Raw genomic sequence first — 13,834 nt, 5'->3', positions numbered from 1 at the left:
GGTTGGTTCAACATTGAAAATTAATCAAATATGTTTTACTGTATTTTCTTACAATATTAAGTAAGAAGAACCAATGATCCTATCAATGGATGCCAATCTGAGGTGACTGGCTTCTCTCCACCCCCTGGCCCCTGTTCTCAATCGGGAGCAGGTCAGAATTCTTTCCTTCCCCCGGGGCCCAGGGTGGGGCAGGAAGAGCTAGAAAATTACTGCCTTCTAATCATTCACCCCTCACTATATGATCCACTGGGTACATAAGAGCGTAAGCTTCACTGTCTTAACCTCTGTGCTTTTTGTGAGCGCAAAGAACAGCTGAAATTTTTTTTTCATTAACTGTATAGCAACCCTGCACAGCACTTTGCGTGACTGAATGTTTCGGACTACACTCACCACGTTAAGATGGTGTTTTGTGGGGCCTGCTTGGTGCCAGGCTCTCCGTAAGCACTTGGCCTACGTAATTTCCAATCCTCAGAGATGCCCCATGAGGCTGGTACCAGAGATCAGAGAGGTGACGGGGTGTGCTCAGGGTTCGGGTGGGCTGTGATTTTAACCCAGTTCTGTTTTATGTGAAGGCCTGTGCTTCCCCCCTGCTGCCCTGTTAAATAACGGGCTGGAATCTTCACCGACCCCCATCCTCCTAACCCCCATGCCTGCCCATCACGGCCCAGGTCTCAGCACGTACTCCTGCCCACGCCTGCGCTGTCGAGAACTTTCGATTGTACGTGAGCCCAGCCTTCCCTCTTACCGTGTAGGTGCTGTGGAGGCCGGATCTGGGACATGAACCGTCCAGGTCTCCCTGCCTCGGACCACAGCACAGAGTCTGTATGTGTCACAGGTCAAGGGCGGAGGCTGCCAGCCCACCCACTAGAAGGCATTTCTGCACATAGCTTTCCCTTGGATTTGCATTTAGGCTGAAATGTACAGCCACATTAGACACCTGATGCCAATTTGGTGACTTCATTTGCTGGAGTTCTTTAAAAGGTCCTTGAGAAGAGAGAGGCCTCTCTCCAGGTTGGCAGATTCACGGAGGACGCTGCCGAGCTGGGGAGGGGGTTAATTGTGTGCTTCCTGAATGCTGCGGGGGGAATCTTTGAAGGAAACGTGTGCACCAGGTTATGTTTAACTGAAACAATGAGCATATACTCTTGGGCTATTTCCCTTTAATAAAAACCATGCCCAGCAACGTGTGCTGGGAACCACAGGCACTGCCCCGTGATGAGCGGCATCCCGCCTGGGGGACAGATGGTTCCTATCTTGATGCCCGCTCTGACTGATTGGCAGAGGTTGCCTGGAGTCCTGGGTGGAGAAGAATGATGAGGCTCAGTGGGGGCGTGTGCTGCCATCGATTCGTCTTGTCTGCATGGCCTGGGGAGTGAGGAGGGACAGGCACAGGGTGAGGCTGGAGTGAAGAGGCCTGGTTCTGCCCTCCACGGGCCAAGCCCTGTGTACCTAGGACCAGCCTTGGGCAAGTCACACTCCTTTCTGGGCTCAAGAAGGGAACCAGGCAAAATGAGCACTTCCCGAAGCAGACAAGTCACTTCCTCTCCCTAGAATTCTTCCCACCGTACTGTCGTTCCTATTTTCCTTATGACAGCTGTCTCCGACTCTTTTTTCATGTCTTTCCTTGGATGTCCCTGACCACCCCCATGCCCCTTGTCACCGCTGGCTTATGTTCCCTTGTTGTGTGCTTCCAGGGCCCCCATGCTGCCCCTTTTGTAGCATTCATTGCACTTAAATAATGATTTCTTCTGTGCATAGATTCCCTGCTGGACTATAAGCGTGCGGGGCCATAGAATATAGTTGCCCCGGCTGTGCACTGCACAACTCAGGGACAACGTTCACATAGACTAGGGATCAGCAAACTTCTTCTGTCAAGGGTCAGATAGTAAATATTTTAGGCCTTGTGGGCCAGAGGGTCTCTGTCCAAACTAGGTGGTCTTAGGCAATCCTAAATGAATGGGTGTTGCTGTGTTCCAATAAACCTTGACTTATGGACACTAAAGTGTGAATTTCATCTAATTTTTCCTTATCATAAAATATTCTTTGGATTTTTTTTCAACCGTTTAAAATTATACAAAGTCCTTCTAAGCTTACAGGCTGTACAGAAACAGAAAGTGGGCCAGTATTCTATATGGCAAGATTCCATGTCGTAAAGACGTCATTTCAGCCGAATCATGCTATACACTCAATATAATTCCAATCGAAGTGCAGCCTAGCAGAGTGATTTTAATGTTCAACTGAAGGAGTAAAATGCATGTAAATAGATAATAATGTTCTGAAAAAAACAATGAAAGAAACATTTCCTACATTGATTAAAATGTATTATAGGCCCATAAATATATGAAAAGTAACGAAAACAGCATGAGACTATTGCCAGAACAGGCCAGTAGTCCATCAAAATAAAATACAAAGTCCAGAAACAGACTTAGGCATGTATGAGAATTTAGTAACAAAAAAGGCAGCTTAGCAAAGCAGTGGAAGCAGCTGCAGTATCTGATAAATAAAATGGGGCAATTGGCTACAAACTGAAAGAAAGATTAACGTTTATATCCCTGACTCACATCCTACACCAAAGTAAACTCTAGGTAAGTATTTATGTGTAAAAATGAAAGAGTAAAATAAAATATAGGTGAGTGTGCATGCAGTCTAAGAGTGGGAAAAGACATGATGCCTGAAGCAAAAACACAGAAAGAAAAGTTCACAGGGCAAAATGGAAAACCTTCCAAAAACACCAAACACAAATCGTTGGGCAAATAGCTGAGCAAAAAAATATCTGCAATGTATGTGTTAAGATTATACGCTTAATATGGAGAGTTATTTTAAATTAATAAAAGTGAAACTAGTAAATGGACATGACTTGGCAGTTCCCCAAAGAAGCAATTCAAATGGCCAGTACAAAGGAGAAATGTTCAACCAACCCACTCACAATGATTTTGTAAAGCAAATCGAATCAAAATGAGATTATTTTTTTCTTATCAGATAGGTAACAGTGGTCGTTTCTGCATAGTAGGATGACAAGTGAAATCCTCACAGTTTATAGTACTTTAAAAACGGAGGCTTCAGGCTTCCCTGGTGGTGTAGTGGTTGAGAGTCCGCCTGCTGATGCAGGGGACATGGGTTCGTGCCCCGGTCCGGGAAGATCCCATATGCTGCGGAGCGGCTGGGCCCGTGAGCCATGGCCGCTGGGCCTGCACGTCCAGAGCCTGTGCTCCACAACTGGAGAGGCCACAACAGTGAGAGGCCCGCGTACCGCAAAAAAAAAAAAAAAAAAAAAAAAAAAACGGAGGCTTCATCTATTATATTTTTATAGTCCCAGCTTATGATGTTCCTAACGTGCTACCCTACAAGTCCATGCCGTGAACCCTGCACAGTGCATCCTGCAGCCGTCTGTGGGAGCTGCCCGGGAACGGGGCCCTGAGTCTTGCTGTGGCCGGTGCTCGGGGGCATCCAGAGCCTCTCAGCTCCCCAGGAGCCCCTGAAAGTCCTCCTACCTCCACCCTGCCCCACATCAGGGCCCACGTTCTCCCTTCTGTGCACTTTCACGCACCCCTGGACGGGTCTCTTTTGAAGTTTTCTAAGGGTCTTCCCAAGTGGACGACTAAAGTTCTTCACATTGGTACAGTACATGTTTATCTATTCAGTAACTAGTTCGGGGGCCACAGACAGGAAGAAACCAGCCCTGTCAAGGGTGAATCTGTCACAGACTTGTTACCTGAAAACTGCAAATGACTTCAGCCATCAGGCGGGGCCCCTAGTCCAGAAATCACGGTGTCACCACACCTGGGGGGGCCTGTTCTTTTGGGACTTTAGGGAGATGACAGTTAATTCACGGTAATGAGAGGAGCCACTCTCAGGAATGAGAACTCGGGAGTGTTTCTGCTACTTAGATACTTGTTAAAGGCCCTACCGGTTCCAGCCCTTCTGCGCATCCTGCGGGTGTGATGGAGTTATAAGCTCTGCTCTTCAGCTGTAGGTGCCGTGTTCTGTTCTCTCTCCGCACCACCACCTCTCACCTCCCTCACCCCTTTCTCTCTTGCAGCCCTCCCTTCTTTTCTTTTTCACACCCTTTTTCTCCCCACCCACCCTGTTTTCTCTGCAGAGTGGGGTGCTCAGGGCATTTCAAACTCCTCTGGGGTCAGGAAGCCCCGTGCCTCCCAGGCCCCCTGTGAACGTGAGATTCCAGGCCCCCATTGGCTTCCTGTGCCTCACAGCTCAGGGGCGTCTCTGCGCCCACCCAGCGCCTTCCACTCCCTGCCCTTGTCCTGAGAGTGTGAGACCCCAGGATGGGGGTTTGCCTTCAGGACACAAACTCCTGGGAGAGGGGACAGCACCCAATGACAGAGCCAGTGGGGACTTGAGGGGGCCAGGGAAGCCAGCAGCCGGAGTGCCCCCTCCTCGGCCGGCTTCACGGGTATTTGACTGCATGCTTAGAAAAACCGTGCTTAATTTGAGGCTCTGCTGTCACCATCCTGAAATTCCTCATCATTGGTTAACAAGGGGCCGGCGTGTTTGTTTTGCGTTAGGCCCCGTAGACTGTAGGGTCCATCCCACTGATGGGGTTTCTCGTGGGGTCTCACCTGAGAAGGTTGGCTGCTATAGTCCCACAGGCAGTGACAGCCCCTGCCCTCTCCCCTGGGGCCCCTCAGCTCTACTGAACTTTGGGGGAGGGGACACGTGGTAGGAGAGGAACTCCTGGCTGGAGCTTACCCTGTGCTTTCTCTTCCAGCGAGACCATCATGTTTTTGCACCAGATCTTTTACCAAGGCCTGAAGGCCCGCATCTCCAGCTGGCCCACTCTGGTCCTCGGTGAGTAGCAGCCCTGGCAGAGGTCTCCTGCCCCTCCGCCCCCATCCCCACCTGAGAAGTCCCTGTGCAGGGGCCACACCTCCTGGCTGCTGGTACTTTTGTCCTTCCCGAATGTAACAGAGCGGCCCCTTAAAAACTCACAGAATCCCTCAGAGGGAGCAGAAGAGGAAAGAGAAGTTGGCAAAAGCTACATTTCTAGGAGGAAGTGATATATTTTTAGTTTCTTATCTGCTTTTCCCTTTTAAAAATAATATATAGGTACCCATCTGAGAAAATCTGAGAATCCAGAAAAGTAGGAAACATTTAAAAATATCAACGTTTCTGCTTCCCAAAGATAACTACTGTAAACACTCCGGTGTGTTTCCTTCCAATTTTTTTTCCTATGCATAGATCTTGGGGTTGTTTTTTTTTTTTCCATTTTACATAATTGCAAACATACTGAATATAGAATTTGAATCTTGCTGTGGGTTTTTCTTTTTTTTTACTTAACATAATTGCATAAGTGTTTTCTCAAGCTGAAAGTATGCTTTTTGATGGCTGTATAATGTTCCAGTGCCCCGTGAGTCTGCCACCATCTATGTAGCCATCTCCCTTCGTCGACTCTTAAAGTTGTTCTACCTTTTTGCTACTAAAAATAATCATCCCTGCGTGTGAAGTTGTCTCCATGTTAGAGAGCATTCCCCTGAGACAGGTGCCCAGAAGTAGAATTACTGAAACAATGGGGATGGACTCCCCGCCGTGTACACGTCGTCACCTTGCTCTCCAAGCCCTCACTCCTGGGAGTGATGTACAGGAGTGCGTCCCACATCCCGCCCCTCCCACACTGGGTACCATCTTCCTTTCACTTAATTCAATAGGAAAAGGTGAGTGTTGGTGTCACTTCCACTCTGGGGTCGAGGGAACAGGCTCAGGGAGGTGAAAGGACAGCTGAGGCTGAAAAGGCTCCTCTGCCCACGGGCCAGGAGACTTCCAGGGGCAGTGGCACCATTTTGTTTTTCTCCAAGGTCAAAATAAGAAGCAGCCCTAGAAAGACACAGGCTGCACTTTCTGTAGTCATACAGCTAAAGAGGTTGTCCACTGGGTAGTTGGATGCCCTACATAAGAGCTCCCACTTAGAGTTTGTTCCAAGGAAAGCTTGTCTTTCTTTTTTTAAAATTTTATTTTATTGAAGTATGGTTGATTTACTATGTTGTGTTAATTTCTGCTGTATAGCAAAGTGATTCAGTTATACATACATATACATTCTTTTTTTTAATATTCTTTTCCATTACGGTTTATCATAGGATACTGAATATAGTTCTCTGTGCTATACAGTAGGACCTTGTTGTTTATCCGTTCTATATACAAAAGCTTACATCTGCTGACCCCAACCTCCCCTTCATCCCTCCCCCACCTCCCCTCCCCCTTGGCAACCAGAATTCTGTTCTCTATGTCTGTGAGTCTGTTTCTGTTTCGTAGATAAGTTCCTTTGTGTCGTGTTTTAGATTCCACATATAAGTGGTATCATATGGTATTTGTCTCCTCTTTCTGACTTACTTCACTTTGTATGATCATTTCTAGTTGCATTGTCTTTCTTTTTAATGGGGTTACTAAGCAGAGGTTTTAGAGGGTCCATCCCATCCCATCAAGTGTTGAAAGGCAGGTTTGGGCTTTGGGGAGCTAGAAGGACAGGATGTTAGATACCCAGGAGGTTGAGACAGACGGAGGGTTGAGCAGGGGGTCCACCTCACTGAGCCAGGGGCTGCAGAGCTGGGGAGGTCTGGAAGGACAGGGACACAGGGACAAAGGAGACAACAGGTGAAGGGACAGAGACTCAGGAAAGCATATCATGGGGTGGAAAGCGCTGGAATGGGGGAGTTGGAAAGCCTGGTTCCAGGCCAGCTCCTGACTCACCTCGTGACCTCTGACAGGTCACAGTCACAGGTGGGACACTCTGGGAGGGGGGCCCCTGGGGACCCCTCAGCATAACAGCCTGGCAGAGCCAGGGCACTGGGGGGAGTAGACTACAAAGCATTTACAACAGGGGCCTCAGCCACCCCCAGGGAAGCTCGGGAACTGAGGTGGCCCTTCAGGGACGTCCCCCATCGAGGCAGGGGCCGGCCTTCACACCCCGACCTGGACCTGTCATTGGGCTCCAGCTTGTGCAAGGCAGCTTCCTTCAGCTGAGAGCAGTTCCCAGCAAGGGCGAACCCAGCTGAGAGCCACCCGCACTGGTGGCAGCTGGGGAGCAAGTGCCTGGGTCCACCAGGGGTTCCGGGGGACACACCACAGCACCCTCTATACCTCCTTTCTCTGACCTCCGGTACACAGGTGTCAGACTAGACAGGGCTCTATCTCAAAAACCTGTGAATCTGCTGTGGTCTCAATGCCTGGGGCCACCCTGTCTGGCCTAGGAGAGGGCAGTGGTGCCAGAGTCATCTCCGAAGACTCCGGTGGGGCTTTGAGCCGCGCCCCGACCTCCCCGGGTGGGGCTGGGGGAGCCGAGGGCGCCCCCGCTGCCCGCTGAGTCCCGCCTCCTTCCAGCCGACCTGTTCGACATCCTGCTGCCCATGCTCAACATCTACCAGGAGTTCGTCCGCAACCACCAGTACAGCCTGCAGATCCTGGCGCACTGCAAGCAGAACCGCGACTTCGACAAGCTGCTGAAGCACTACGAGGCCAAGCCCGACTGCGAGGAGAGGACGCTGGAGACCTTCCTCACCTACCCCATGTTCCAGGTGTGCCCGCCTCGTCTGCCAGGGCGCATGCGCGGGAGAGCTGCGGCCGACTGGGGGCCGGGGCGTGGAGTGCCGAGGGCCACGGCCGTGCAAACCCCCGGCGGCCTGGAGAACGAACGGGGTTAGGACCCTCCGCCGACCCTGGCTGGGGGAGGCCGTGCAGGAAGTGAGGGGCAGCTCCTGGTCCTGAGTCCATCTCCAGGTCCTGCCTTCTGCGGGGCAGAACCTCAAGCTCTGGGCTCTCGTCCCAGACAAGACCCTGGAAGAGCCTCCAAGTTGAGAGAGTCTGGGATCAGAAGTGCAGTGGGTGTCCTTCCTCAGCCCCACTCATGGGGGTCCTCGGAGCTGAGAGCCCCCTTCTCTGCCCACCCTGCCCCCCCATCTGTCTACCCTGCTCTCTCCGTCTCTCTCTTGCTTCATCGCTGTCTCTCTCTCCCTGCCTCTGTCTCTCTGGCCCTCTGGCCCTGTCCCCGCCTCTCCCCACTGCAGATCCCCAGGTACATCCTGACGCTGCACGAGCTCCTGGCCCACACCCCTCACGAGCACGTGGAGCGCAACAGCCTGGACTACGCCAAGTCCAAACTGGAGGAGCTGTCCAGGTGAGCCCCGCGGGGGTCCCAGCCGGTGGGCAGGCCCAGGCTGAGGGTGCCCCCACCCGGGGTTTGCCGAGCCCCAGATGGGAAAAGCTCGTGCTCCGGTTAGGATTCCGAGGTGGGGGCACCCACAGCTTGTCCCACCTGGAAGCCGGGTCCCCAGGAGCAGTCTGAGGGGTGTACAGCTCCTGCCCAGGTGGGCACCCAGTGAGATAGGATGCGGTGTACGCTGTCCCTCGTACAGATGGGGTCCAAGGAAGGGCCCTGGGCACTTAGTGGGCCCATCTCCCAGGTCAGGGATCTGCCCAGGACTCGCAGGCACTCTCTGCCCATTTCCTCGGTTCTCCAGTGTCCGTGTGTCAAAACCGGTGGCTTTAGGAGCCCCAGGGGTCCTGGGTGTCGGGCTTTCATGTGCCCCAGGCTCCGTTCAGCAGCAGGCAGTGTCCGTCGGGGGACAGGCCATGGTTGGGCCACCGTCAGAGGCCGCAGCCCCCCCTAGTCAAGGCCCTCCCCTGTCCTCCTCACTCCCCGAAGCCCAAGGAATTCCTCGCTGCACGGGCAGGAGCTAAAGGACTGGAGGGAGGCACTGCCACAGCCCAGGCAACAGGGGACACGGCCACACCAGGGGGTGGCCGTGGAGGTGAGGACTCTGGAGTTTTCTGAAGGTGGAACCTCCAAGAGTTTCTGGTGGATGAGAGGTGAGGAGAGAGAGAGAAAATGAGAGTCGAGGGTGATTCCAGAGTTTTCTGCCGAGCAGCCAGAAGGATGCATTGCCGTTGTGCAAGATGGAGAAGGAACCATAGGGGCAGGTTTGGAGGCGGGCGTCTTCCTCGCCGCGTTGGAGTTTTACTTGGGGGTGTGTTGGACCTGAGATGGACAACAGCGGTGGAAATGACAAAAAGGGAGTCGGTGTTTGAGTCTGGAGTTCAGGGAGCCAAGATATACCAGATCGTCAGCTCGGAGATGGTATTTAGAGTCACAAGGCTGGTGAGATCACCAAGGGAGTGAGTTTAGGTGGGAATGAGGTATGAACCAAGGGCTGAGCCTGGGGCCTCCACCGGTGCAGGCCAAGAGGTAAGGAGGGGCCTTGTGGTCAGAGAGAGGAGGCCAGGAGCTGCAAAGGAGGATGGGTCTGCAGGGTGTGGGGTTCAGCCCTCAGCCCTGCCCGGGGCCCTGCCGGCCATTCAGAGCCCTAAAAGGCTGCCCAGGTCCAACGAGTGGCAGCCGGTGAGGCCATGGCTCCCGGCTGGACAGAGGGAGGACCAGGGCAGGACACAGGCCCCAGAGCGCAGGATTAGGGAGGAGATGTAATCAGGGCGTGACTGCAGACAAACAAAACCATCACAGGGCGTAGACCCCAGTTCTCTCATGCCCCAGGGAGCCAGATCCTGCGTACTCTTCCCCAAGCAGAAGACTTGGGGCCCCCATGAGGCTGTGAGTTCCTCGACACCGCGGGATGCCCTGTCCCAGTGCAGGCAGCACCCCAATCCCCTCCCCTCCCCCACCCCGGGTCCTGGGTGTACAGCCTGCTTTTCTTTTGTCCCCCTGATCACCTGCACCTGGCCCTGAACCCAGCCCGAGCAGCACAGAAAAGGGTTTTCCCATCACGTGACAAGGGCCCTTTCTTCCTCCTGGCGCCCTCCCCTGGGCCCTGAGGAAAACTCCAGCCCTGACAGGAAGTCAGCAACCAAGCCCTCCCTGGCAGTGCTCAGAACCCTGCACCCCTCTCCCCTCGGGACTGGCTGTCTCCTACCTCTGGCCTTTGTCCCACTTTGTCTCCGGAGCCCCTAACTCCTGGGCTCACTGATAACCCAGGTCCTCACTTCCGGTTCCCCCAGGAGCCTCAGGCCCCGGAACCCCGGGCTGCCTTCCTGGAGCCCCGCCCAGCACCCCCAGCCGCGTGTGCAGTGGCGGCCCCTCCAGCACAAATCCCAGCCTGGGGCCACTGACCCTGAGCAGCTGAAGTTTATCCATGTCTAACAGCAAAACTAGTTTTGCTACTTTGGAATCACCCCCTTCTATTTTAGCAAATCTAGCCTCAGCAAAGTCCCCACCCTCGTCAAGAGAGAGGGTCCTGATTGCCTTGGACTACTTGCAAAAATGAATCCCTATCCATGGAACTGCAGATGCCCTGAAAGGTGCCTCCCTGTCCCATGTCTTTTCCAGAAGAAGGCTAAGGCCTGGGCTTCTGAGAAGAGCATCGCTGGGGCCCGGGTGGGAGGAGGGGCATGTGGGTGGAGAGCCGTGGCTCCCAGGGCAGAGACCGCATCTCGATGCCCCAGTCTGATACCCAGAAGAAATAACGAGTTACAGTACACCACCTATGTTTTTTTTACAATACCATTTTTGCAGCCCTGATAATGGCAATGATCACCACCCTTTATTCCAGCACCTGTCATGTGCCAGGCATGAGGTCAGCCCATGAAATGCATTATTTTCCATCCTCACCCCAACAGTCTACAGATGGGGAAAGTAAGGATTAGAAGGGTTGAGTAATTTGTTCAGCATCGTGTTGATTCCAGTAATCACAGCTCCAGCTCCACCAGTGTCATCTCTCATTGTTGGAGGGTTTAAACTGGATAATGACTGTGAGAGAACTCTGTAAGCCACACACACATTAATCAGCTCTCTTAGTGGTCTTAATTGTGGAATTTCATGCATCAGCAGACAAACAGGAGGCTTTGTGCTTTCCTTAGAGTAGGTGGGGTGCTTTTTCCAGACACCCTCCAAAAAAAAAAAAAAAAGATTCACTACTTTCCTAAGACTCCTGGAGACCCATCCAGGGTCTTAGCAAAGTTGGCAGTTCACACCTACCTTTTCCCACCAACGCTCTTTAAAACAAAAACAAAAACAAAAACAGTTAAACAGTGCCACCTCCTGGAGAGGAGAGGTGTTGCAGCAGTCAGAACAAGAACAAAAAGTTGTCTGTATTCTCAGATGAAGGGGCAAGCTGTGTCCTGCTTACTTCCTGGTCGTGCCAGAGCCTATAGAAGTAAACTGAAGTCAGTCTTCCCCTGAGCCAGCTGAATTGCCAGGTGCTCCGAAAATAAGCCATTCCAGAACCCAAACATTAAGGAAACAACCCTTTAAAGAGTGTGTAGGCGGAAGAAACAGCAAGTACTAATTGCCCCAAGGCAGGAATGAGCTTGGTTTGTACTTTGGATGGAAATAAGGCCAATAGTGGGATGAGGGGCAGGGTAATGAACAAAGGTTGTCCCCTCTACTCCCATCTTCCTCCAGTTCTGCTGTCTCTCTTCCATGTGGTTCAGACTTTTTTTTTTTTGCGGTACGCGGGCCTCTCACTGTTGTGGCCTCTCCCGTTGTGGAGCACAGGCTCCGGATGCGCAGGCTCAGCGGCCATGGCTCACGGGCCCAGCCGCTCCGCGGCATGTGGGATCTTCCCGGACCGGGGCACGAACCCGCGTCCCCTGCATCGGCAGGCGGACTCTCAACCACTGCGCCACCAGGGAAGCCCCAGACTTTTTTTTTAAGTTTATTTCAGCTTCACAATCATTATTGGTAATCACGTACCAATTTTTTAAAAGTTTTTATTTTATTTATTTATTTATTTGGTTGGGTCTTAGCTGCAGCACGCATGTGGGATCTAGTTTCCCAACTAGGGATCGAACCCGGGACCCTCTGCCTTGGGAGCGTGGAGCCTTAACCACTGCGCCACCAGGGAAGTCCCCGGTTCGGCCTTTTTAAAATCAGACAGACCTGCTTCTCAGCCTCCTTGGGCTGTCAGAGCATAAAATGAGATCACGCCTGTGAAGTGCACACACACAGCGGCACTCAAGAGATGCGCGCTCTCTCCCCTTTCATGACAACAGGTTCCACCTGAGAATCCAGGCTCTCTTCCGAGGTCTAGCCAGAGACACAGCATTCCCTGCACCCTGGGAGGTGAGGGTAGCCTGTCTCTGATTGTCGTTTCCTGTCCCCACAGGATAATGCACGACGAAGTGAGTGAGACAGAGAACATCCGGAAAAACCTGGCCATTGAGCGCATGATCATTGAAGGCTGTGAAATCCTCCTGGACACCAGCCAGACCTTTGTGAGACAAGGTATGGCCCGTGCGCCCCGCCTCTCCCACCCACCAGCAGGCTGGCCCCAGCAGCGAGAGGCACGCGGCACTCAGGACGCCACCAGTGGGTTGGGCTGCTGCGTGCCAAAACCTGCAAGCGTGATTGCAGAGTATTCCGGGCCTGCGGGGGGAATGCGACAGCTACATGTGCATGTCGGTATCTATAGATATCGATGCTGGTATTATTGGTTTTCACAGTTTCCTTCTCCCCAGATGTAAACATAATTCTTCCCAGATGGTCTTGGTTTGTCTATTGTACATCATAGTAAAACATTGACATGTCCTTTTGGGGAGAGAGTAGGGGGCGGAGGATGAGGACAGATTCCAATTGGCCCCATGAATCACAAGCATTTTCAGGGTCCGAGATGGAGCTGGCGTGGGTCAGTCCCTCTGTCCTTTGCTTGGCATCCTTCGCCTCTTGGGGGAGGCCGTGGTCCCAGTGGTCCTGGGTAGGGTTCCCTTCACCCTTGGGCCTCGGCTGACCTTGGGGACAGTTTTGAGGGTCACAGCCCTATTGAGAGGGGCAGGAGAGGCTCTCTGTGGCCCAGGGGACTGACTTCCAACTCGGGGATGTCAGAGCTGCGATGCCTTGAAGGTTCAGATTCCATGTCCTATGGGAAACTCAGCTTGTGCTCGCGTGCCCTAGAGGTGACTCCACCTCGGGATGGACCTCCCGCCTTCCTTCCGTCGAGTTGGGGTTCTCTGACTAGATGAAGAGCTTCCCAGCACCTCCTGCTGGCCTGTGCAGCTGCCTCTGGCCCCCGCTGCCCTTGGCCTGAGTATCCTCAATGTGGAGGTTGTTCTGAGCCCCTGTGTCCTTCCCACAGGCCCACCCTGGGACCTGCTGAGCCCAGAGCCAGCCTAGCCTGACTCCCAGCTCCCCCTGAGCTGTGCTGTGCCCAAGCTGGAGGTGGCCGGAAGAATGACCTATCTTGGGGTCAGCAGTGTCCCCAGAGACCAGAAATCTGCTCCATCACCCTGAGCCAAAGCAGTTCTTCCCCTCCTGAGGGTGGGGAAGATCAGACAGGGGAACCCAGCGAGCCCTTTCTCATTTAGTCAGTCGTGCTGCCACCACCAAGGACACCTGCCCTATTCATGCCAGACCAACTCAGGTCTCCAGGGACGCCCAGAGAATAGACCCTGCCCCGCCCTCCAGAACTGACTGTGCAGGGGAGAGGGAGTCAGGATACAGGAAAGGGTTCTGTGCAGTGATGAACGTGGGCAGGAGGCAGATGGCTGCCCAGAGCAGGGCTGGGGAGAGTCAGGGAGGGCTTCCCGAAGAGGCGGCACTGGGCTCTGCAGCAGAGCGTGCTGTGACCAGTCGGTCACGTCTGCGGTGGCTGCATGTGACAGCAGGTGCCCAGTGGATCTTGTTCATCCCTCTGGGCCAGAGCCAGCTCCCCTCTTGTTCAACCTCCTGCCACCCCCAGACCTCAGCCCAGCCCTGCATTCTCACCTCACGGGCCATGTCCTTTGGGGTTCCTTTGCTCTCCAAGGCTCTGGCCCTGGCTGGGAGGTCAAAGGTCCTGCATGGAGCTTCTCTCATCATTCTCCACCCCCCAAACCCCACCACCCGGCCCTGAGGAGGGGCTGGAGGGAGGGTCCAAGGTGCGTGTTTGCTACCAAGAACTAGGAT

General features: G+C 53.4%; 1 protein-coding gene across 1 annotated transcript in view; it reads left to right on the top strand.

Moving 5' to 3' along the window:
* The window catches only part of RASGRF1 (Ras protein specific guanine nucleotide releasing factor 1), a 104,078-nt gene that overhangs the window by 38,678 nt on the left and 51,566 nt on the right, over nt 1–13,834 (top strand). The window contains exons 6-9 of the mRNA XM_060003597.1: nt 4,727–4,806; nt 7,330–7,523; nt 8,013–8,122; nt 12,060–12,178. Of these exons, the coding sequence (XP_059859580.1) occupies nt 4,727–4,806; nt 7,330–7,523; nt 8,013–8,122; nt 12,060–12,178 (503 nt within the window). The remainder of the gene's footprint in view (nt 1–4,726; nt 4,807–7,329; nt 7,524–8,012; nt 8,123–12,059; nt 12,179–13,834) is intronic.

The sequence above is a fragment of the Delphinus delphis genome, chromosome 2, assembly GCF_949987515.2.
Source record: "Delphinus delphis chromosome 2, mDelDel1.2, whole genome shotgun sequence".
Classification (NCBI taxonomy): domain Eukaryota; kingdom Metazoa; phylum Chordata; class Mammalia; order Artiodactyla; family Delphinidae; genus Delphinus; species Delphinus delphis.
The sequence above is the reverse complement of the archived record's forward strand: the minus strand, read 5'-3'. Positions and strand labels throughout refer to the sequence as shown.